The sequence below is a fragment of the Leiobunum rupestre genome, chromosome 1 (assembly GCF_980474605.1).
Source record: "Leiobunum rupestre chromosome 1, qqLeiRupe1.1.hap1, whole genome shotgun sequence".
In the NCBI taxonomy this organism is placed as follows: domain Eukaryota; kingdom Metazoa; phylum Arthropoda; class Arachnida; order Opiliones; family Sclerosomatidae; genus Leiobunum; species Leiobunum rupestre.
The window spans coordinates 41,353,735-41,379,302 of record NC_143384.1 but is presented as its reverse complement, the minus strand read 5'-3'; the positions used below and the strand labels follow the sequence as shown (position 1 = coordinate 41,379,302).

The 25,568-nt window shown below is 36.9% G+C and overlaps 2 protein-coding genes across 2 annotated transcripts; one reads left to right on the top strand and one right to left on the bottom strand.

Annotated features, from left to right (window-relative positions):
• Window positions 1-643: 643 nt before the first annotated feature.
• Window positions 644-1,582, bottom strand: LOC149962939 (speckle-type POZ protein-like). The gene has a single exon (XM_090164474.1). It carries the CDS (start codon window positions 1,580-1,582, stop codon window positions 644-646), a length of 939 nt encoding a protein of 312 aa, XP_090020600.1.
• A 16,548-nt stretch (window positions 1,583-18,130) lies between these two features.
• LOC149962938 (speckle-type POZ protein-like) lies at window positions 18,131-18,691 on the top strand. The gene has a single exon (XM_090164473.1). It carries the CDS (start codon window positions 18,131-18,133, stop codon window positions 18,689-18,691), a length of 561 nt encoding a protein of 186 aa, XP_090020599.1.
• Window positions 18,692-25,568: the final 6,877 nt, after the last annotated feature.

Here is a 25,568-nt window from a genome sequence, read left to right as displayed (position 1 = left end):
TTATTGTCCTAAAAATAATAAAAAAAAATTGGACGGACTTATGAAACCACCCGCGCCTTTATTCAAACAACCTTAAAACCATCTACATTCGGGTTAAAGGCCACAAAATCGTTTTACCATCGGTACTGGGGCATTAAAAAATCCCAAAGTTTGATTGGTCATAAATGCTATCACGAGGAATGGAAGATTCTGCTTTGGTTCGTCGGAGCCCCTTACCCCTAACGCGTCTGATCACAATAAACCTGCTGCTATACTCGTACGCGGTTTTCTAGCTTCACCTATCTAATATTTAAAAATATTTAAGTTTTACCTGAAAACATAATGAATATCCGTACTTACTAACTCAAACTACATCAAAGCCCAAGAACCAAGAACAACATTTTTGCCAACCCTACGCCGAATCTATCTAAAACAGAAGTCGGGTAGAAGTACGAAATAATAATACACATTTCAATGCTACTAAAATTATTTAATGAATCATATGCATTTCAAATACAAGGACTAAAGTCGAGACTAGAAATAATAGCTTTCAATATATTTAAATTAAAGCTCTAAATTTAAGAGTTTAAAATTGTGATACGTTTTATCACATTAAGAACAAATGTCAAATGTAGAAAATTACTTAATCAGTTGCAATAACTTCTTACACCTGTATCTTTTTCCGCCCAATAATTTTAATAATGGACATAAACACGCTCTTGATCATTTCTGGTTCCATCACGCTCCATCCGACCAACTTGCTCGGGTCGCCCTCCAAATGGTCGAATTTCTCCACGATGAAATTCAAAGCGGCTTCCTTCAACTCATCCGACTCGTATTTTTCACCTATGGACAGGATTTCCACGACGTTGTCCAAGGTCATGGCTGGAATGATTTCAGTGGCGCACATATCTTTCAATGTTTCCAGCAGGCACAGATGGGATGCCTGAATCAACGTGAAGCTAGTGGCGGAAATATTTGGTGGCTTGGATCCGGTGTAAATGAACTGAAGCAAATCCTGGACGGTAGTCTCGTCAAAAACGTCCTCCCAATTCAAGATACTATCTTCACTCTCTTTCATGGGAGTTAGGAACATTGTCATGAAGTATTCAGAGCTGTTCGCCAAGACGAGTTTATGACAAGGGTAAACTTGACGCTTGGTTTTTATGGTGAAGTCAGTCAAGAAGCCTTTCTCTAACATTTTGTTGACGAAATTGTAAGAAATCCCCTCAGGTTTTGAGACACCTTCGCAGCCGAAGGTCACTGAGATGGGAATGAACTGGCTCCCAGAAGAGTGGAGACAGGCAATGGTACCTTTGAATTTATTAAAGTTGTGCTCGTTGAGATTAATACGTTGTTGCCCTATTACTTTTGTGGATTCGGTGAATTCGATTTCGCAGTAGCTAGCCCTGTATCTATATCCTCGATCCTGTTCCCCCGTTACTGACAAATTGAAAGATTGCGAATTAACGTAACTGTATTTGAAACTAAGTTTCCAAACTTGTCGTTCCTTCTGCATCGCGGTCACTTTCAGGCATACTTCGGACGTATCATGGATATAACGAATAAACTTGAAAGTTTCCTTCCAGCTTCCTTCCTTCATAGTGATTCCAATTCTCAAACTTTTTCCGATAATAGGCTTAACACTCAAAACTTGGGCACCAGTTTAAAGACTGTCTGACACTCGCCACAAACAAAGAACTTGTGCGCGGCCAGTGATGCCAGTTCGCGAAAATGGAATTTTTCTTCCCGATCCTTGAAATTTTCCTTTTTGGACTAAAATCTTCCTAGTTTTAAAAACACTGAAAAGAATGATATTGGCGTAAAACAATTACTTGGGACGTTGTAAAACAAAAATAACAAATGTCCTAATGAAAATAATACCTTATTTTCATTTTGCAATGAATAAAAGCTAGGAACAATTTTACCAGTATAAAAATCAGTTATTTAGCAGACGACTTTTCAAATTGCCTAAAAAACAATTTCAGAGGCACCAGATAATGCGAATCCAACCAAATACTTATGTTTGTATTAATTGACTCTTTAATAATAAGTCAATTTAAAAAAGGTGTGCCATTTTTTATGTTAGCTTTGAATAAGATAAATTTCCCCCTCGAATTTCCCTAGATTTGGTAATTTTTGGTCAGATTTCGCTTTTTCTTTTTCCTATTTTTAGATGTCAAAATTTTCCTATATGGCGGGAATTTCCCTCGATCTGGCATCACTGCGCGGCAATCTGCGATTGGAGGGTGTCCGCTCAAACAGCGCCTCGTTCTTGAAATGGAATTGGCCCTAACTGAATGCTAATAACCCTGGATAGGTAAAGTTTATTCTTCCGATATTCTAAATTCCTGGAAGGTGATAATTCTTTATTAAGCGAACGGCAGTCAAGGTCATTATAACAAACTGCTTTTGTCTTTGTTCAAACTATATGGAAAAGGAGTAGCTACACTTTTCGCTACTACACGTAGGAGATGAACAGGCGCGATAAAATCTGACCAGGGTATATTTGGTAGAGACGATGGTGGTTTTTGTTCATACCAAATCTATTCATAAAAAATATGGAGACGTTTCAATGCTTACAAAAATATTTAATGATGCGAATCATGGAATTGAATACAAATTCACGCTGTTGCTAGCGCCTCGTCCTGAATGAGATGGGTTGTGCCATGGCAAAACTTTTGCAAACGCCAAAAATTAAGAATTTTAGATATTTGGGGTTTTTTTATTAAACAAAACAGATGGCGCTATTAAAACATTTGCACGAAATAACCAATAAAATTAAATAATTTGGTGGTAAACCTATAGCGTTGGAATTAAACCGTTTTGTAAAAACGCAAAATACAATAGTCCCATGGCGAAACCAAACCCCATAGCGCCATAAGTTCCGCGGAGTTTGTTCGCCATTTTCTAAACCTCATACTCGCACTTTCCATTAATTTAATAATTTGAACCGATATTTTGAAAGCTGATTCTACGTTTGTGGCGCCACCTAATAGATCAAATACATAAAGGTTTTCATCGAGTAATTTGACTACCCCTTCGTCCGCGTTTTTAATCGATTTGTGGTGGTGTTCAATAATTGCCGCGAGATAGAATGGAGTCGATTTAATCCCAAACGGAAGCCTAGCCATGCGCAAAACTTGAAACTCTTGATTGTTAAATTTCGAAGTAGGGCCCTGTTCCTCCTTAACCCACAAAGACAGTATCGAATCCCTTTCGTCCTCCCAAAGTGCAATTTGCAGAAAAGCCTTATCGACGTCCGCGGTAAAGGCTACGTGACGGGTTCTAAATTTCACCAGTAGCTTAAGGAGCTCGGGGTTAAGATTTGGGCCCGGTGACAAACAATCATTTAGAGAAGGGGCCCCCGCGCGTGCAAAGACGTGTCGAAAACTACCCTCAGTTTTGTAGTACCGGTTTTTCTACTGGTTCATGGGGAAGATAGTATGTGGCCGTCTTTTCTTCCGATGGGTTTTTCACTAATTCTACTATCCCCGTTCTTAATTGCTCGTCAATGACATTTTTGTAGTCATTGTACAATATGGGTTCGTTCTCAAACTTTCTCATCAAATGCCGAAGCCTATTTTTGGCGATCCCTAAGGAAGGGTAAAGTTTCCTTTTCTACCTGCCACGGGAAGTGATATCTGTCATCTTCCATTTTAATTTCAGAGTTGAATTCCGAGACGACCTTCGCGACTTCTTCTCCGGGGCTTTTAATGTCTTCGCTATTGATCTCGATACTTTCCAATTCCCACAATTTCTTTAGAGTGTTTGCTACCTCCCGTGACGCATAACCCAACTCTCATTACACCTATTTGGCAACAGTTTACGGCCAACCCGTATCGCCCATCCGAATTTTGTTTCGAGCGCCACCAAACCTCTCTATGTTTCCCGTGGCAATCGCCCAGTAGTAATCACCACCGAATAATACGTCCATACTGGAACTGTCTACTAATTCACTACTTGGTTTGTATGCCAATTGCCCCCATTTCCCTTTGATATAATTTTCTACCTCAAAGCTTTTTGGTCAGTTTCCACTTTGCACAAATAAGGCACCTCTATGGCTACGATCTCGATAGATTGGGCAGGACTTTCCGTGTTTTTTTAAGTTAATTTGACTTTAGTCCTGAATTCCTCCTTGGAGGTTTTTTTCCAAAGTTATGAATTTGAACCGCTATTCTACCAATAATTGACGACGTGACGAGTGATGATCTTGCCGACCGTTGCCACGTTGGAAACTTGGAATGAGCCGGTGTATCACTTCGAATCCATCACTGCAGTCGATGTTTGAGAACCGTGATCTTCTCCCTGTATTTTTCGTACGATTCCTGGGTGTCCTTTTCCAGTTCGGTTTCATATCCGATGAGCGCCCAAATTCTGTTGTCGTATAAAATTAGGTCCTCCTCTTTCTGTTTTAGAACCACTAGGGCCGTCTCGATGTTTATTTGATAATGACCGCATTGTTTTCCGTGCCACCTTCAGCATATCCAGCTCCGTAGGAGCGTTCATTGGCTGATTTGTTGACTGAGGTCCGCCGCCGATGGTTTGGTTCTTTGTTGCCGTTTACTTGGGTGTTTGAGTCCGTTGATGAGTTTTTGTTGCCGTCGCCACCATTCATAGGTAAATTCCGATTTTCCGATATTCGGCCGAAAGATTTTCCGAAGGCTTTATCCGTAATTGCTGCCTTATCCCGGGTTTCTTGCACCTAGGAGCAACAAACACAAGGAGAACGCAGGTAGCATTAAACACGCTAACGCAAGATTGTGTACAAATTTCATTGGACGAACCTTTACGCTCAACGTTTTACGGGCGGGGGTTGACAATTTCCGATTTTTTCCCTTCTGACGGCAGCAGGCGCTAAAGCGTCTAACCAATGAAAAATGTCCACAAGAAAATGCGCGACTTTTGACGAGTTGCGTTTTCCTTGTGTTTCTTGCTCCTAGTTTGCACCATATAGAATTTTGACTGTTTCTACCAGGGTTGGGAGAGCTATATGCCTACGCTCGTTACCAACTGAAAAAATAACAAAATGGCATCTTCGGGAAAACTTAGTGCTTGGCGAATGTGATGTTGGTTGAAGAAATGCAAACTTTCTATAAAATACTTTATTCACAATACCAAACGTTTGTTTGGTTGTGTCGCGAGGTTTTTCCATTCACCTCTATTTAAGCTTGATGCCGGAATAGCCAATATCCGGCCAATATCCGGCCAATATCCGGCCAATATCCGGTGGGATTTTCGAAACGGACCATCCTCGGTATCACAATGAAACACATATTTTACAATACAATGGAAAATATACAGCTTATATATATATATATATATATATATATATATATATTTAAAAACTGAAAAACATTCTAAAATTTTTAAATACTACTTGAAAAAAAATGTAAAAGATAATTTTAATTTGTTTAACTTATCTGTTAAATGCCATTTAAATTGTTAACCAATTCGATAACGCGATCGATTGTATAACAAATAATTATTGCTCTCACTTAACACAAGCACAGCTGAGGTAGTGGGAGAAGGTTGAGCACAAAATTGTAAATGTATGTAAAAAAAAATATCTTTATTTTCTTGGCACAATAAATAAAATAATAATAATAATAATAATTTACACACAATATTTATAACAATTCATAATCACTTTTAACTGATTGATTTGTTTTAATTTTAAACGCGCTTACAATTTTGGTTTTATTTCAAGTGAAGTTAAGTTTAATCTATACTGACATTAATTTGATTTCTACATTTAATTCAGCTATCAAATGATTACAAGAATTATTTAACAATGTAGGAGTATGGCGGCAGTTTTATTGTGACGAGACTCTTTCCCTTACACGTTCCCCCAGCGCGTGTAGAGGATTTAACCTAAGACATAAATTGGCGGATAAAAGATTGAAATGAGACGAACCAAACATGTTTAAGTTACTCATTTATTTAAAGGGCCCCAGAATCTTCCGTCCCTCATGAGAGCAAATACGACCGATGAAATTTTGGCATTTTTCAAGCCCTATTTCCAAAGTTCAAACGATTGTGTGGCTTTTTATCGCGAGACACTGCTTTCCGCCATTTTGTAGATAGTTTTGTGGCTGTTTGGATAAAGAAGCGAATGTTTAATTTTCTGCAGCACGAATAGACCCATAACAAAAGAGGGGCCGCAGACGAGGCTTAAGTGAGACCTTTGGACGGAACATCCTGTTTGTGACGTTTTGAACCAAGTGACCGCCATTGAAATATACAGGCGGAAGTAAGGAAACGGATGTTCCGTCCAAATGCTGAGTTGCCAGGTAAATATGTTAATTTTCGGCCCCCCAACTTTCAACATGGGTCTATTGCATTACGCGTGTCCGGTTTTTTCAGGGAGCCGTTAATTTATTATTCTTATCGGTTTTTTTTAAACATAACAGCCTTTACGAAGTATTTACAGTGCGGTTAAAGTCATAAAATTTTTATATTGGTCAATTTTACGGACCGTATTTCGAGATAAAAGCGTAAGATACAAGGCCTTTGATTGGTAAATAAAATAGAATCAGCCGACAAAACTATTAAATATTACCACCCTCCTACGCATTGCAACCCGGCCACCTGAATGGCTGAATTAAGGGCTTCAAAAGTCGCATGATGACTTAGGCCTAAGGTGGTGCCTTGGATATTAGCCTAGCTGATATTATAATTTTCTTAATTATAATTTTTAATAAAAGGTACTCTTCAGCCATCTAGCTTTTTTGAATTTTGGTATCGGCTGCTCAATTATATTTATTTATTGCGCAGGAGTCAAGACGCTTTGAACACTTCTAAACGCATTAAACCATTTTATTTCAATTTCCTGACTTAACAATGAAGTTATGAACCGGGCCGTGCTGTCCGTGCAGACACATTTTGGGGCCTGGGCAAATTATGAGGCCGTGGGCTTTCTAAATGAAAGGCTGAGGTGGACCGTTAAATTTGGGGGCTCTGGACTAACATGGTTTCCGCTTACTCAATTTTCCCCAGTCTTGGTTATCAGATGCATTTTGCAGGGCAAATGTAAAATTAAATATTTAAGAAAAATTATATTGAAATTTTTTTTGACCGTGAAGTGGGACCTTTGATTGAACGGGGCCCTGGGCCGCCGCCCATAACTGCCATGCCTAAATCCGCCGCTGCTGCATGGGGAGTGGGTATGGTGACGAGCAAGGCCTTTTCGTGCCAGGCTTCTAAAAGAGTGTATCAGCTTGGATTAATAATAAAAGCTAACGCTTACTGGATATATCACACGTACCTTCGTCAAAGCATTCGCGGGCGTCTCTCAAACTTTGGAGAATATGTTGGGGTAGCGAGGGGGGCGAAGGGGGCGGGGGAGAAAATATAATGGAACAAGCTGCGCGGCCCGTGCGCGAGGTTTCAAAAATAAGTGAAATTTGAGTCCTGTTTTAGGCTTCGTGCGGAATCATTGTAAGCTATTAATAGTTAAGTCGTTATTACTTATTAATTCAACGGTATAATACGGTACAATAATGTTATAAGATGCGAAGAGTCAAACATTGTGTATACCCAAAATGCAACAGCGATTCCAGATATGGATATACAACCCATATGTTAAGAGTATCTTTTGTACTTTTTCCTAAAGTCAAAAGGAAGCCTGAAGTTTGTAAAATAATAACCATAATATTACTTAAAGGGAATATAACCTGCAAAGCAATCTTTATGGAAGATCCCTTCAATTTTTCAAATTTCCCGTACAGTGGCGCCAAACATTTCTAAAGCCAAAGGCAAGAGCGGCCAGAGCTACAAACGTTGGTGTTCCACACCAAATACCTGAGGTTATATTCCCTTTAAAAACTCCAAACAATCATAATTTCTATACAAGAGAATAATATTTGGTAATAATCCACCTCGTGCAGAAACAGGTGCGCCCTCCTTAAAAAGCTTGTCCCACCAAAACGAAAAAATCGACAGATGGCGCTGAAAGCAATCCCAAAATGTGAAATATCCAGTAAGCGTTAGCTTTTATTATTAATCCAAGGTATCAGAATGTTTAGCAAGACGAACAGGGATTGATCCCAGCTCGTGACATTGGCTGAAAACCCGGAACAACTCCTGCGGTGTGTTAGCAAGATCCTCCCCCACTGTTGAAAGGAGTTTTCTTCTGAATTCTTCGGTTTCTCCTTTGCGTAAAAACTTGTTGAGGTTAACGGTTAAAGGCCGAGAACAGAGATTCCATTTTCTCGTGCGCGAATTTCGACCCCCGCAAAAATTGAGTGACAGCGTCGACAGCTTGACCGACGGCTCTGACTGTTTTTGAATAGAATATATACAATGAGCATAAACAAAGAGTTAAGCTACAATACATGGAATTGTCCTGGTGGTCACTCCAGCTGTCAGAGCTGTCATTTAAGTTGTTAGAGATGTCAATAAGTTGTCACTCATCAGAAAATTAAGTACAGGATAAGAGGGGTGGAAATTCGCTCTGGTCTCGGTCTTTAAAGTTCATATAGGGAGCTGTTGGCTCGCGTGGCATGAAGGGCTTGCTAACACCATGGCGGTAAGAATAGGAAAGCCTGTACTAAAAACGTTCGAGGTAAAAATGTCTTCCCCCATTCTCCCCCTTTCAGGTAGGAACCTCTGTAGCTTCCTGCGCATATTTGGCGCGCATTACATCATATCGCTATGCTGAGTGGTTATTGGACGTACCATTAGCGGTGGAGATTGAAAATACTTCTCTACTCTCGGCAAAGGCTTAGTTTGTTTACATCAATTTTGTTTTGGGTTTTGGAAAAGGTAGAAAAAATATCCCATCCATATAATTATTGTTAAACCTCGAATCATTTTTACAGTTTTTGTAGCAACAGTTTTTAATAACCATTTTAATTTAAAAAAATTGAAGTTAACTTGTTCTGCCTTAAGTCACGTTAAAAATCGTCTGCAGCAACTGCCAACAAAATATCAAACAAACAAGCTGTACCTTACTGGATAGCTTTCAAATACGGACATCTAAACCGATCGCACTAGAGTGAATGCGCGATAAGTGTGCGCAAATGAACATGCAAGTACCTACTATATTATGGGGGAATGAACCGAAAAGGGGATCCTAAAGTTTTTAACGACCAGTTTTACAACACAAGGCCGCCGTCCCCTCTCTCGTTATTCCATGCTAACACCCTCCGGCGCGCCACCTGATTTAATGGCAATAACAGTCGCTAGAATTCTTGGGCCTAAGTTGGTTCCTAACTTAATATAATTATTAAATCCAGATCGTGGGCCCTTTTCCGCCGAGCCCTGGAAATGTCTGCCTCTCCTGCATCCCTCTGCATGACCCTGGTTATGAATTATGTAAGAGTTGATAGTTGAAGCGTACCTGTTAAGATACTATCAAAAGTGTGACTATCCCTGTACTTTCGTATGCTAAAGGTTTAAGGAATGCTCGACTCGAGATCGACCACATAAAAGACTATATATTGTCGCCTTTCTGGATCTTATTTTAGTCTATGGTATTATGTCGTAGGTAGATGGCGATAGCATCTCCACAGAACGACGAAAAAACAAAAAATACACTAACTTTGACCAGTGCTACTTAGTTCCTCAATTCCTCACTACGAGGCGTTATTTGTTGGTTTTAACTTCCTTCCCTCCCCAAGGCATACTTTCCCTTCTCCCCTCCCAACTTGTATTTCGCTCGTAACATTCATTATGAAATAGGTTCGATTGACACACTTTTGGTAATTATGTCACTTTTTATACTATTTAATTCATCCTAAATAGTCAATATAGCTCCAGGCTGATGATGTTCTAACCCCATCTAGTGTCAGACGCCAGTATATTAATCACTTGTGGAGTTTGTAGCCTAAGAAGATAAGGAATTTAGGTGACATTCGATGGCGAATTATAAATATTCAAACAAACTCCTCTATAGAATGCAAACTAAGTCCTAAAGGAGTAAAAAAATGCACCACTAGATTCATCATATGCCAAGGTACTTGGCGCTTGTTACGTAAAACAGGTTGTTGTTATTATTCGATTTCTAATTCAAATTGGTCTAACGAACAAGGAAGGCTATTCCGCAACGTGTTTAGTTCTCAAACTCCAAGTTTAATCAAACACAATCTCGAACTTCTCCTTATCGAACGAGATCGTTATCGATCGAGATGTGGTAGTCTCAGTGGTGTAGTCCTAAGAAAAAAAAAGAACCGGGGGACTACCTGGGTACGGCCAACTTCTATTTCGCGCATGATCGAAGTTGGCTGTACCGGCCACTATAAATGTACGTCTAACTTCGATGTTTATATTGATTGAAGTTGACCGTACCGAGGTAATGATTTAAAATTGTCATGATACTTTCCTACGGGCAAAATTCATAATAAGTTCACATGCCCTTTATTTGAGGCTGTGAGGCTAGGCTAATTGTAATACTCAGCATTCCTTTGCCACCGAATTCTATGTATAATTTTTGAAATAAAAAATGTATTTCCTAACCATCATGAAACGTAATTTGTGGCCTAGATAACCAAATTTAATTATCGTGTTTTTTAATATGACATCATTCGCTAATATTATTAAATATTTTAAATTGAAAAAAAAACTCACCGAGTTGACTAGAATCAGTCTAGAAACAGCTGTTACTGTTACGATAACCGGATGCTTAAATCACGGCCAACTTTGATATCGCTCTATAGCGGTCAACCCATTCGCCGAAATTCCGTGAGCAAGTATTTTCCCGGTATAACGAGTGTGGCGATGAACTCACACCACTGGGTAGTCTGCAACTTATTCGATTAGGGGTTAGAAGTCGATCGTGTGACGTAGTTTCTTTATTAGTAGACCAATGCTAATTTTGCAAACGATTAAGAAGTAACTAAATTCTACAATTCTTACCCTAGTGAAATGTAAGTGAATTTGACAGCATCATGAAAAATAATTATGACCTACGTACAAATATAATTAAATTGTAATAAATACTCGCTGTATTTATATTCATGAAATAAAACATTAAAATTATTATTAATATTAATTAATTAATTATAAGAAATAACATTGCCAAAAGGTTTGCAATCGGAAAACATATATTATATTAAAATATAATTTATTTTTAGATTATGAACTTTATTTAACTTAACTTAACATAACGAAATAAGTTCAAAGTGCTTACGCCGATTTCGAGTTAGTTAAAATTAAATAACCGGTTATGTATGAGTAAGTTAATTCGTTTAACGTTATTTTTTAAATAAAAAATAAGTGCAATTGGAGAAGTGACATTAATAATTGGTAACGTAGTTTATTTTATATATAAATAAATTAAAACTAATTAATAACTAATTTATGACCACCTAGTTTAAGTAATTATTGATTGAATGAACTTAGTATGCTTTGGAAACTCAGTACCGTATAATTAGAGTTATTCAATAAAAAAATCATTCAGAGATTTGCAAGCAAGTATTAATACCTAGGGCCTGGACGTGCAAGCTGCTCTTTATATGGTCCTTGTAAGGGCTAGTTTTCAAAAGCGCGAAAACACCGTGGAAATCTTTTACATTAACCCAAAAAAACAGGTGGTACGCTTAAAGGAGTTTTTTTTGCATCGATGCGACACGCAAAATGCGCCATGCCTAACGGAGTATTTTTGCATGGACGCGAAAAATGCGCTAGGGCTAAAGCTTGGCCATAATGTTAATTTTTTGTCGCGCATAACAACATTAGCACGTTTCAAAGCTGAGTGTCGCTTTTTGACGCGTGCTGGTGGAAACCAAGCTTTACGGGTTTTTTTGCATCGACGCGACGCGTAAAATTCGCCATGCCCAGGGTTTGTGGAGAGATGGTTGATAGACTCCGATTTTTTCCCATAGTATAGCTTTGATAACGCCATTGGAAAATATAGATGGCGCTGTCAGCGCTATGTAGCCCCTTTGAAATGTCAACCACTTCTCTGCAGCACATATAAGTATAGCGGTGAAGCTCATTCGCTATCTTATTTCAAAAACCACGTATCTTTGCACAAATTGTTTTAAAAGATACGTGGTTTTGAAAATAAAGTAGCGCACTGATGTTTTGTAGCTATAATTGCGAGTTTACAGATTAGATTTTTAAAGTTAAATTAGAATATTGATTTGAATTTATGGAAAAATGTTATGTAAGAAAACTTAAAAAAAACTTATTTGAAATTTCCGATGTCATTTTACCACTATTTAAAGACAACTAAATTAAAAAACGAAAGCACAGCACCGATAAAAATCATTGTTCATAAAACTATATTTACCGCCCGCAAATTCGTAAAATTTATAAAAAGAATCGCCTACTGATAAAATGGAGTAGAGTCGAAGACGCAAAAAATCTTTCTTGATATGACGAAAGCAGAGAGCTGATGACGAGCCTTCTGGCGCAGACTAAGAATATTAAAGAGAATAAAAATTGGAGTCTATCAACCATCTCTCCACAAACCCTGGCCATGCCTAAACCTTGTTTTCCATTAGCGCGCCTCATAATGTTATTTTCATTACGCGCGTAAAACGTTTGAACGTTTCAAAGCTGAGAAACGCGTCGTTGCGCGCGCCAGTGGAAAACAAGCTTAACGGAGTATTTTTGCATGGACGCGAAAAATTGGCTAGGGCTAACGTTTTTTTTGCATCGACGTGGAAAATGCACTGGGCCTAACCATAAAGTAACCCTCACATAGAGTGGAAAGCCCTATGAAAGTGCATGAATCAATAATCCGAACGGGCCAACTTGTTTTCGAAGCGTGAATAAATATAGTCCGAAGAGCGATGGTGTTGTTTTTAAATTTTTGTAAACTTACTTCTTTATCCAGATATTGTACATTAACTTTAGGCCGACTTGTTTATTTCACGCAACAATGAAATGTGTTTTTCAAGTGAATGCCCAACTTAGTTAAATGTGTTTGGTTTGAGTATAAATAGCAGTTGCCTGCTTTGACTAGCCAATCTAATTTGTTAACCGAACAGCCGGAAATATTTTATTCAGTGATCAATTTTCCTTCGTTAAAGTAGCAGGAGAGGTTTTTTTTGTCGTACTAACAAACACTGCCAAATCTCAAGCCTCCAATACTACTTCATTCTGTCCCTTCAATTTCCTTTATCTCCATATATCCCTTCCTTCGCACCCAAGCCAAACTCTCGATTTTGTCAATGGGGATTACACTTTCCTCAACGCACACTTAACGTCGATAGCTTGGCCCTCACAGTGCGGAATGTTGGATCATTTTTAAGGCCATCCTACTAGAATCTGCCGGAACCGACCTTCCACTTAAAGACCGAGACCAGAGCGAATTTCCACCCCTCTTATCCTGTACTTAATTTTTTGATGAGTGACAACTTATTGACATCTCTAACAACTTAAATGACAGCTCTGACAGCTTGAGTGACCGCCAGGACAATTCCATGTATTGTAGCTTAACTCTTTTTTTTATGCTCATTGTATATATTCTATTCAAAAACAGTCAGAGCCGTCGGTCAAGCTGTCGACGCTGTCACTCAATTTTTGCGGGGGTCGAAATTCGCGCACGAGAAAATTGAATCTCTGTTCTCGGCCTTTAAAAACCAATACGTAGCAAATACCCAAGTATGCCTTTGAGGTTTGCAAAAGAGCCTACTTGCCGGATATTTCAAAAATATCGCAGCCTTAACTCCCATGACCTCCCCTTCAAACTCTATAAATACAAAGTGGCTAGGATCCACTACCCACACTTCACAAGATCTTCACGTCAAAAAGTCAAAAGATTATCACTGCTAACATTTGCACCAACTCAAAGTGCTTTTCTCCCATTTCAACTGCAAGCGAAAATATAAGCATAGCGTCCAATGACAAAACTACAACGGATGACCAAGACATAGCTACTGCACTCAACACCCACTTTTCGTCCATCTATAATGGCCCTCTTCCCTAATGGTCCTCGGCCCAAGCCACACCTCCTTCCACCTTCCTTACCGAGCCTTTCCAATTCACGCGTAATGAAGTTCTAAAGTCACTCAGGCGCCTCAAACCGTCTAAGGCCCCAGGGGAGCCAAATTATCTCCCAGAAAACTACCGACCCATCAGTTTCACGAGTCACATTGTCAAGATACTTGAATCACTGAATAACGACCGCCTAATATACTTTCTACTCAAAATCAAGTACTTCTGTTACTTCCAACTGGTTTTTATGTAGCAGCAACATCAAAACAAGAAAGTCAATGTTACTTTATAGAAAGGCCTATTATGTGTTTTACCTTTAAATTTAGTCGCTGGTTTTGGTCTCACATTTTAATATTATTCTAATAGTTTGGTGACGTCATTGGCCAAGAAAGCGAGTATCCAAAATCAATTTCGCGAGCTCATGTGGTGGCGCTGCAAGCTTCAATTGTATACAGGGTGTCTCAATTTGCTCGATCAGGCCATTTTTTCAAAATGTATTTATGCTAGGGTTCTGTATGTATAAGAAAATCCTATAGAGTAAAAAATTTCTGTAAAAGAAAATACTATAAAATAAATTACTATTAAAACATTATTATAAAAGAAATTACTATTAAAAAAATATTATAAAAGAAATTACTATTAAAAAAATTACTATAAAATAATTTTTGTAATGTCTGTATGAATTCAAGTACATTTTAAACAATTACTGCAAAATTATTGTTACTTTTTGTGCAATGAAACCCTATATACAGGGTGTCTCAATTTGCTCGATCAGGCCATTTTTATCAAAATGTATTTATGCTAGGGTTCTGAAATTTTCAGGGTTTATTAGTTAGGTATGGAAGGCTATGGTTACTAAATTTCAGAAAAATCGAACGATTTTGTGCCGTTTTGGAAAATTTATTTATTCACCGGTAGGTGTCACGCAAAATGTTTCAATAGAAAAGTTGTAGGGCATAGTCGAAAGTGTAAAAATAATTTTGGTTTGGTTGAAAAAGACCTATTTTTCACTGAGTTTGGAGGTCGGGGGAAAAAACAAGTTGTACTAGCAGGCAATAGCCTTTAACGAATTGTAGGTAACATGCATTTCAGTTATAAGATTTCGAAAAATAAACAAATAATAATTAGCCCAAGTGACAAATGTTTTTTAATGACTTCTACCAATTGGGAAATCTTCGTCAAAATAACTGACTTACTAGAGTAGCATTACGACGACCTTCTCCGTAAAATAATTCTAGCATATGAGCGCGCTGATCTCGAGTGTAAAGAGGCATACTGGACATCAATCGGCCAAGCTGAGATAATGTTTTAACTTCGAAATGTAAACGCTTTAAATACTACTCGGAAATTGATATTTCACGTTAAAAAACAACAAAAGAAAAATAAGCGTAATTTTTGGTATACAAATCTTTGTTTGATGATCTTACTCGTAACCACGTCGAAATGGAAGACGCGGTCTTTGTCAACTTTGTCTAATTAGGTGTTGAACGTAATAATTTTCTTTAACAATAACTTTTTGCAAATCTGATTATTAACTACATAGCTGAAAGCATAAGTTCCCTAAAATAAATGTACATGTGTGTTGTGATTATGTACGATTGTTTCCGTTAAAGGCTATTGCCTGCTAGTACAACTTGTTTTTCCCCCGACCTCCAAACTCAGTGAAAAATAGGTCTTTTTCAACCGAACCAAAATTATTTTTACACTTTCGACTATGCCCTACAACTTTTCTATCGAAACATTTTGCGTGACACCTACCGGTGAAAAAATAAATTTTCCAAAACGACACAAAATCTTTCGATTTTTCTGAAATTTAGTAACCAAAGCCTTCCATACCTAACAAATAAACCCTGAAAATTTCAGAACCCTAGCATAAATACATTTTGAGAAAAATGGCCTGATCGAGCAAATTGAGACACCCTGTATATAGGTTTTCATTGCTCAAAAAGTAACAATAATTTTGTAGTAATTGTTTAAAATGTACTTGAATTCATACAGACATTACAAAAATTATTTTATAGTAATTTTTTTAATAGTAATTTCTTTTATAATATTATTTTAATAGTAATTTCTTTTATAATAATGTTTTAATAGTAATTTATTTTATAGTATTTTCTTTTACAGAAATTTTTTTTCTCTATAGGATTTTCTTATATAGTTATTTCTTTAATAGTAATTTCTTTTGTAGTTATTTTTTTAATAGTAATTTCTTTTGTAGTTATTTCTTTTATAATAATTTTTTATAGTCATTTCTTTTATAGTAATTTTTTACAGTTATTTATTTTGTAAATTCTTTTATAGTATTTACTTTGAGAGTTATTTCTTTTATAGTAGTTTATTTTAAGGTTATTTCTTTTATAGTAGTTTATTTTAAGGTTATTTCTTTTATAGTAGTTTCTTTTATAGTAATTTCTTTTATAGTAATTTATTTTATATTAATTTATTTTATAGTAATTTATTTTATAGTAATTTATTATATAGTAATTTATTTTATTGTAATTTCATTTATAGTGATATATTTTATCGTAATTTCATTTATCGTAAAATCATTTATAGTAATTTATTTTGTAAATTCTTTTATAGTATTTACTTTGAGAGTAATTTCTTTTATAGTAGTTTATTTTGAAGTTATTTCTTTTATAGTAATTTCTTTTATAGTCATTTCTTTTATAGTAATATCTTTTTTAGTTATTTCTTTTATAGTAATTTCTTTTATAGTAATTTCTTTATCGTAATTTATTTTATAGTAATTTATTATAAAGTAATTTATTTTATTGTAATTTCATTTATCGTAAAATCATTTATAGTAATTTATTTTATTGTAGTTTCATTTAGAGTAATATCATTTATTGTAATTTATTTCATTGTAATTTCATTTATAGTAATATATTTTATTGTAATTTCAAAGAATTTTAAAAAAACCCACAAATGAACGTCAGTCGTAGATACAGATTTCCGGTTGGGCCATACCCATATCAGGTATGAGGGGTGTGTTATAAAAGCTGGCCCACGCGTCCTTCAATCTCGGACTGGCAGTCTGCTGAGTCTGGCTAAGCCAGGTTAGCATAATCTCTTTGTTTCTGTAGGAAGCAGTACCAGTAGCGTCGCCAGGATTTTTGGGTTAGGTAGGTCAACCATTTGGAGGCCCCACCAAAATTATGGAGCCCCCCTCCACCACAATGTTTTTCAAATCCGTCCACGTGGATTATTTTATTTTTTTGAAGCAAGTGGTAAAATTTGTGGATAAAATGGGTACGCGACGAACAAATTAGAGTTAATTATGAATTTAAACAATACTAAAAACTGAGTGTGTTGATCCTTTTTTGTGTACCGATAACACTTAACAAATGATGGGTTATTTACTTATTTCTACGACTGAATTCCGGTCTATTAATTTACATTCATTCCTTCGTTACTTCGCATGTGCATCCCATACATAAGAACTTACAACTTTACGAAAATGAATGTACGTAGGTACACTAACGACGTAAGTAAAGTAAGTTTAAGAACCATTAATTTGTAAAGATACAATTTCGATATAGTAGCGCTCGCGAAAATTTAAAACTAAAAAATAAACTACTGTCAAAGAAAAGCTACTCATACCTTTAAAAGGAATAAAAACCGCAGTGTCGTTAAGCCTATCACTTGCACTGAATATTGGAAAATTAATAAATAAATAAATAAATAAATAAATTATTTCGCAAACAAATTACATAATTTTTTAAATTAATTAATTTGGATGCCCATATATTAAATTTTGGAGGTCCCTTAAGACGACTTTTGGAGGCCCTACCAAAATTTAAAGTAGTTCCAGGCCTACCCCGGCCTATTGCTCGCGCCGCTACTGAGCAGTACGTTAAGAAAATCGTTCCCGTTATCCCGAGCTAAGCCTAATTACGGATTAAGTTTTCTTATCGAATCAACATGAGTACTAGTTGGAAATAAACTTCCCAGTTTGTTCTAGATCCGCGAAATTATTCCGTAATTAACGTAAAAGTTAACACCTTGCGAAAGGAACGTCACTATTGGAAGATTTGTTTCGATGGCAATTTTACATCCCTTGGCCTATTGGTACCGATAGAAAGCCAGCTACTGCAATATTAAAATAAGGGATATCACCAGCTCAAAAATCGGTACAAGCGAGAATATATTTCTGACCGACAACAAATTTAAAACATGTATAGGCGTTTCAAATTTGGTCCCGGACAATTGCATGAGAATCTGGATGACATTCGGTTGTGAGAACTTTGTAAAACCTATAGGTATGTCGTATGAGCCCATGAATATATTGTTGGAGAAAGGCGTCTTGACGGACTTCACAATCAAAACCAAGAAACATGATTTCCCTTGTCACAAACTCGTCTTAGCAGTTAAGTCTGACTACTTCCGTACCATGTTCACAACTGCCATGAAGGAGAGCGAAGATAATGTCTTGCACTGGGAGGATGTTTTCGAGGAGGCTTCTGTCCTAGATTTGCTCGAATACGTTTACAGTGCATCAAAGCCATCTCACATTAAAACCACTTGCTTCGCGTTGATGCATGCTTCCCACCTGTGCTTGCTGCAAGGACTGAAAGAGATGTGCATCTCTGTAATTATCCTCACCATGACCTTGTACAACGTCTTGGTAATCCTGGTCATGGGCGAAGAGTACGAGTCGGACGAGTTGAAGGAAGAAGCTCTGAATTTCATCGCCGATAAGTACACGGAGTTGGAAGGTTGCCCCAGCAAGTTGGTCGAACGGAGTGTGTTGGAACCGCAGATGTGCAAAGACCTATTGTTGTCCATCATTAAAATTATTGGGCGCAAACAGATACAGGTGTAAGAGGTTCAGAACAATCGTTTACCATTGAACTTTTGTAATTCATTTTAAATTAAAAAAACGTATCATAGCCAATCTAAATTTCTTAAATTTTGATTTTAAACTCTAAAATTTACAGGTTGAATAGGTTTTTCCATACAGATTTAATGTGCCTCTTACGTTGCTAAGCGCGTGTAAGAGTTGCCACAGAAATTTTAAACCGCGGGTGAAAATCGAGCGTATGACTAAAACCATATGTAACATAATCACTAATAAGTAGGCCATAAAATCATTTTCTTTAATTAAACGTTGTTCGCGGTATATGATGTAAATTCTGTAATTTCCAACTCCGTTTCGAAAAACACTTGATCAGCTATTTAGTAGACAAAGTTAGTGAAGCGCATTTTGAAAACGCGCAGAATTAATCACCTTCACTTGATTTTGTTTCCATGGTTGCTTCTTTAATTGCACCAGGATTACAAGAGTTTTCCATTTTTAGGTCCACTCATTGTATGTTCCGTTTGAAACAAGGTCTCATTGGAATTTTATTTATGTGAAGTTTATACAGAGGCAGACTTATAAGTGATTATGTTACATATAATTTTTTCATTTTATTTTATTGGATTATCGGTTTAAAAATATTTGAAGATATCGCAACATTTTTGCATTATTTTGTATTGTAATTTTTAAAGCATTGGTTTCGTTAAATCATTATATTGGGTTAAAATGTTTCTGTCTTGGTTGGTCTTACAAACATTTAAACACTTGCGCTTTTTATCAGAGGTTTTTGACCAGGTTAAATACGGACACTGACGTCTTCTACCTACCGGTATTAAATCATACCACATCTTCAATATTTAAGAATTTTGGATATTGAATTTTTATATTTGAAATTACTGTCCCAAAAGTCTATAATATTGTTCCGTAAGTTTGTCATTTTGGGGAATATTTTACTGTGAGCTAGTAACGAAGTGACGCCATAACAAGAAGAAAATCTCCCCCTAGTGAGACGCTTTAAAAGGCTTACGTGTGACGCGGGAGCAAGCGGACGCAAAACGGTGACGGAGCTCGTAATGCAGTCTGTCTTGTAAATAGTTATCCGTAAAACTTTAGCATGTAAAGAATAGGAAGTGTCAGACTTATATCACGGTATTATACACTTATGTCCATACCGTTTACCAAAAATTATTTACACGTGAAGGTTTCCACGAATTTTTTCCAGCCTGGGAAATACGAATAAAAATTATTTTCATTGCAACATCTATTACTTGACAAATATATTGTTTTTCAAAACGAAATATGCAATTGTATGGAGTAACCACTTAAGTTATAAATTAGCTTCTTTGTTAGGAACAAAATCTTCAATATTTTAACGATGCAACTAACGAAGTGGATATACATTGTTTTGCCAAATCGAACAAAACTAACACTCTATGAAGAAACCATCAAAGTTGCCATAATACCCGGAAAACCTGTAAGAGTTCGGCAAATTGTAATAGGTTATTTCCCTTTACGCTGTTAAGATGTCCCTTTCCAAACCAAATAGGCCTTAGTTTTCCAAAACCTAAGAGGCATTCATATTTATATAAAAAAATTACACAAGTAAAGCCCAGTTCACACTATACAATTAATTGGGCCACTTAATTGAAACCAACTAATTGTAAGCAAGAAAATTGTACAGTGTGAACAGAAAAAGTTGGAACAATGGTTACAATTTTTCTGTTCACACTATTCCATTTTCTTGATTACAATTAGTTGGTTTCAATTAAGTGACCCAATTAATTGTATAGTGTGAACTGGGCTTTACACTGGCGAAAAAATGGTTTTCATTGTTTTCAAAATAATTATCTCTGTAGGCCGCTTTGATTGAAAATGAAGCGGAATCTATATTCTTAATATCGAACTATATTCCCATAATTCATCTCTAATATTGTTTGATTTTTTTAACAAAGGCTTAAATAAACTACTATAACAAATTCGACCAGAGACTAAAATACTATCAGTGGCCAATTTTCTTGTATTTATTCTTTCAAATTTTATCAATTTTATCAGATCTTGAGAATTTTTAGTAGTTTCGCTTTAAATTCATTCTTACCTCGTATTTCCCTAGATATCGAGAATTTTCGGTCAGATTTCCCTCTTCCAAATTTTTGATACGCAATTTTCCCTAGATGTGGGAAATTTCCCTCGATCTGGCAAGACCTTAGGAATGAGAGGAGTGGCTTGGTTTTTCAGTAATATGTAAATTTCCCTTGAGTTCGTTACTTTCCTTTAGGGTTGTTAATTTTCCGGAAAAATAAAATGCGGAAAAATTTCCAGAAAATTTTCCGCAAATCGGAAAAATAAAAAATTTAAACATAAATTACTTTTCAAGGGTTTTTAATGTTTTAAACTTTTTATCGATTTAAAATGACTAATATCAGTAAACATACTACAAAACATTAATAGTGTTACATTGTTAACCAGTTTAAACTAGTCTATAGGTTTTAGATTAGAAAAAATGAGGTGAAAATGCCGCTTTATTTAAATTTGCAAACAATATATTAGACGAATCATGGAATGAAAACGTTTTTAATATTTTTCGGAAAAATACGGAAAATTTTCCGGAAAAAAAGGCCTCGGTAATTTTCCGCGGAAAATTTTCCGACTTACAACACTACTTTCCTTCCATCTTTGGAAGATTAGTATAGGTAATGGTTTTATGCAATCGAGTCGGGTTTCAAGTATTAATAAATATTTCATCGAGTAGTCGATTCGGGTAATATTTTGATCGAATCGGATTGTCGAGTAATCGATTATTTCCAAATGTTCCTTGTTCGAGTATTCGAGTAGTTAGAAGAATCGTTCGGGTACTTGATTAATCGACGAGTTCTTTTCGGGTAGTCGAGTTATTAAGAAATTTTTTAAATAGCCTACTAGTTACTACTTAAATGTATGTTAGGTAACATATAACAAGTTAAAAAAGATAAATATAATTAACAAAGCGCTAAACTATAATAATAATTCTTATAATAAAAATAAAAATTATAAGCTAGGCTAATACCCAAGGCACGACCTGAGGCCTAAGCCATTAAGCGACTTTTGAAGCCATTAAACTAAGGAACATTACTCAGGCACCCTCAAAAACAAACCTAAAAGAGTTACTTGTGAATCAAGCCCGCCAATCACTTATGGTCATTGAAAGGGATGTTCGTTTGTATTTATTTCCCCGTTTTTCTACCCAGGCCACTCAAGGTTGCTAGAGACGCTAATATAGGTGTGCTCGCGCAGCCCTTTTTAAAGCCTTCAAATAAGAGACGAGATGAAAGTGACAGAGTCTGACGACGACGTCCCTAAAACATTCGAATAGCGCCTCACGTGTTATAAAGAATGCTAATAAATATAATAAAAATACATTGCTTCGGTACGGCAAAAGTCAGAGCAAATATAGTCCGAGGACATAAAACAACTTCTTAAAATCGTTACGTCGGTGACAGACCCTTGAAACATAAAGGCAAAATAATACCATTTCAAATCAAGCGTCTGGCCAAAAGATTATTGTCGAGTACCCGACGAGTGGTCGATTAACCGAATATTGTCGGCTGGAAAAATAATTCGGGGAGTTTTACAGGTGGCTTTTTCGAGTATACGAGTACCCGATTAGGGCAAATTTCTGATACTCAATAATCGACGAGTATTTAAAATTTTCTTATTCGAGTATCTGACCTCGCAGAGCCCTAAAGATTAGGAATTCACTTTAAGCAAGTGCGCATTTGCTTTCAATTCCTAATGTCAGGAGTAAATAGGGTGAGTAGGCATTTGTAGATTTGGCCAGTGCAAGTCGGCTTGTGATACACTTTCCAGAGGGGGGGGGGGACATGTTATCAGATTTATAGCCCGGTCCACCTGAACATTATATCCTTATCACCGGAGGTCTTCATCACTATGCCCTACACCAGCGTCCACAGCCCGGACAGGTGACAAAAACAGTCATGGCAGCCAGAGAACCGTACTACTGACGGTCACACCTTCAACGCAAGCCACTCAACCCAGAAAAAGGCGCAGCAATGCGTTGACCATTTCGCCACTTCCCTCACAGCTGTGGGAAAGAGAGCGAATGCTCTAGCATCTCCAGCCGACACCCTACCTCTATAGGTAGAGTGCCAAGCCCTTAAGAAAAGGCTCCTAAAGTAAACCGCTACTATGGCACCGGAGATACCGATAGGCTCCAAAAGGCTTGGAAACAGGGCCACTGCGCCTCATACGGAGACCCTCCGCCCCAGAACAGGCTACCCAATCCTCCGAAGTGACATGGATGCCTGGACACTCCGTTAGCCTGAGCCGAAGACCAGTTTCCAGCCCATACCTGACCGAAGTTTTGAGATGGAGATAGGACCATTTTATCACGGACCCAAATTCCCGGTAAAGCCAACAGTTTTTGAACACTATGACCCATTAAGGACCTGGGGCTCACCTTAAAACGAGAATATTGGAATTCAGCCAATCATAGAACACTATGGGAAAGATCGCTTGGTGCGCTTGGCTGACGGAGCAACGCCGCCAGTCGGTCACTGCGGTAACTAAATAACGCGTCTGCGGTGTCTGGGGAAATAGGGGACAGTTTCGGTAAAGTCACGATTTTGCTCTTTTAAAAGAAATAAAAAATCCCTTAATTTTTAAATGACAACTGAAGTAAGTTACGATATACGTAGTTCTGAAATACATTTACTGTTGATTAGGCCTTAGAGAAACCCATATGTCAGCAAGCGGCACCAACTTAGGCGGTAAAAACCTGATAAATGTTATTCAATTTTAATCTTAACGGAGAAATATGTAAACCTGGAAATAATGATAACATTAATTTACACTCTTCATATTCCTTTCCAGCATTCAAATTTAAACTTTTTGAGTTACAAAATGTGAAAACTTTACCGGAACGCCAGCTAGAGGTAGAGAACATTTACGGCGCTTACACGCGTCTTAATCGCTCGGAGCGTTACACATTGTTGTTCCCTCTCTGGTTGTATTCATCCGCCTTAAAACTCCAAAAAGGAGAGAGTGATAAGGCGGGAAATTCTTGAAAAGTGCAGTCTCTTAAAATTTTATGCACACTCCCCCTATTTTCTCATTACCATAATTTGGGATTTTATTATAATAGGTTTTTGCAAACTTTTCGATTGCGCAAGGACACTCTTTGACCAACATTCGTGTTAAGCAAGAACTTATCGCGCAAAGTACGCTCTTCGGTTGAAGTGACAAAAATAAGTGCAGCTAAAGCCCAGTTCGCACTATACAATTAATTGGGCCACTTAATTGAAACCAACTAATTGTAAGCAAGAAAACTGTGCAGGGTGAACAGAAAAAGCTGGAACAATGGTTACAATTTTTCTACTAGTAAATAGTAAGTAATATACTATAGAGACAGATACTTCATGGTTTAAAATAAACTTTTATTAAAAAGAAACGTTCGTTGTTTTTATATTTCTTGTTGAAACAGTTTTTGGCGCGGGTACCAACGTGTTTACCAATCAGGTTCCAGGGGCACTGATTAAAATAGGTCACTATGGACATGACGTGACCCTTACACTTAGGATTGGTGGGTTCATTGGGAAGGCCAATAGCCAAGCCCAACCCTTTAACTAAGTTCTGGTTCCCACACTCTGTGAGAAAAACGACGCGCACATTGGGAAATCCCAATTATACAGAGGACCCTCGTCAAAGTGGTCATAAAAGTTTCCAAGAAGAGAATATTCTTTTTAATAAAAGTTTATTTTAAACCATGAAGTATCTGTCTCTATAGTATATTACTTACTATTTACTAGTTTAAACTAATCATGGTTAAATTTTGCATTTATGATTACAATTTTTCTGTTCACACTATTCAAATTTCTTGCTTACAATTAGTTGGTTTCAAATAAGTGGCCCAATTAATTGTATAGTGTGAACTGGGCTTTAGACATCGGTCAAGGTCTTAAAGTTACCCACTCACATAGAATAGGAGGTTACTAGCAGGGCCGGCGTTAGGGCCGGGGGGGGGGTAAGCGGGGCAAAAGTACCCCGGGCCCGGGCCTCCGAAAGGGGCCGACCAGCCCGGGTGCCTAACTAAAACTTTCTGACTATTTCCAAAAAACCAAATTTTGGAGTAATAAAATTGGGGGGGCAGGGGAGGCAGGGGCCCGAGAACGCTTAACTGGGGCCCGAAAATCCTAGCGCCGGCTCTGGCTACTAGAGAAACTTGTGAACACTTTTCGTATGCAACGTCTGGTTCTGTGGCGTGATACAAACAAGGTGGCCTAAACCCACACGTACCCCGATCAACTTCCGTCATTGCCGTGCGTTTATCCACACGCCCATTTCCTGTAACTGAATTACCGGTGCGGTTTTTAAGCGATGGACCAAGGTTAAGCTAAAATTAGAATTAATGCATTGTGGACGCCGTAATATTGTTGATGATAAAGCTACGAAATAAACGTAAATAAGCTAAAATACTAAAGATGAATTACAGTATGTGGACGCGATAGCGGTATCGTCACATGGTTTCATATTAAAACAACAATAATCTTTAAAATTTTATTTCTCAGTCTTAAAATGAAATATAACACCAAGAGTCCAATTAGGTACAACACTATTCTTGGATACTTTATATAAGAAAGTTTCGGTAAAATTTTAAAATAAGCGAACAAATCGATTTTAAGTTAAAAGATTACGAAATACGATCAAATAAAAAAATCAGGTCACAAGCTTTCCGAGAATTAGACATTTTACGTAATAAGTTACCCTCAACAAATAACTTTATGAATGGCCTATTTCTTTATTTACAAAATAAATAAATAATGAAAAAATAATCTTCCTAATTCGTGAATTTTCTCGTTAAAATATTATCTTATTTTTCTATCATTTTAAAAATCTTATCTTCCGTCTA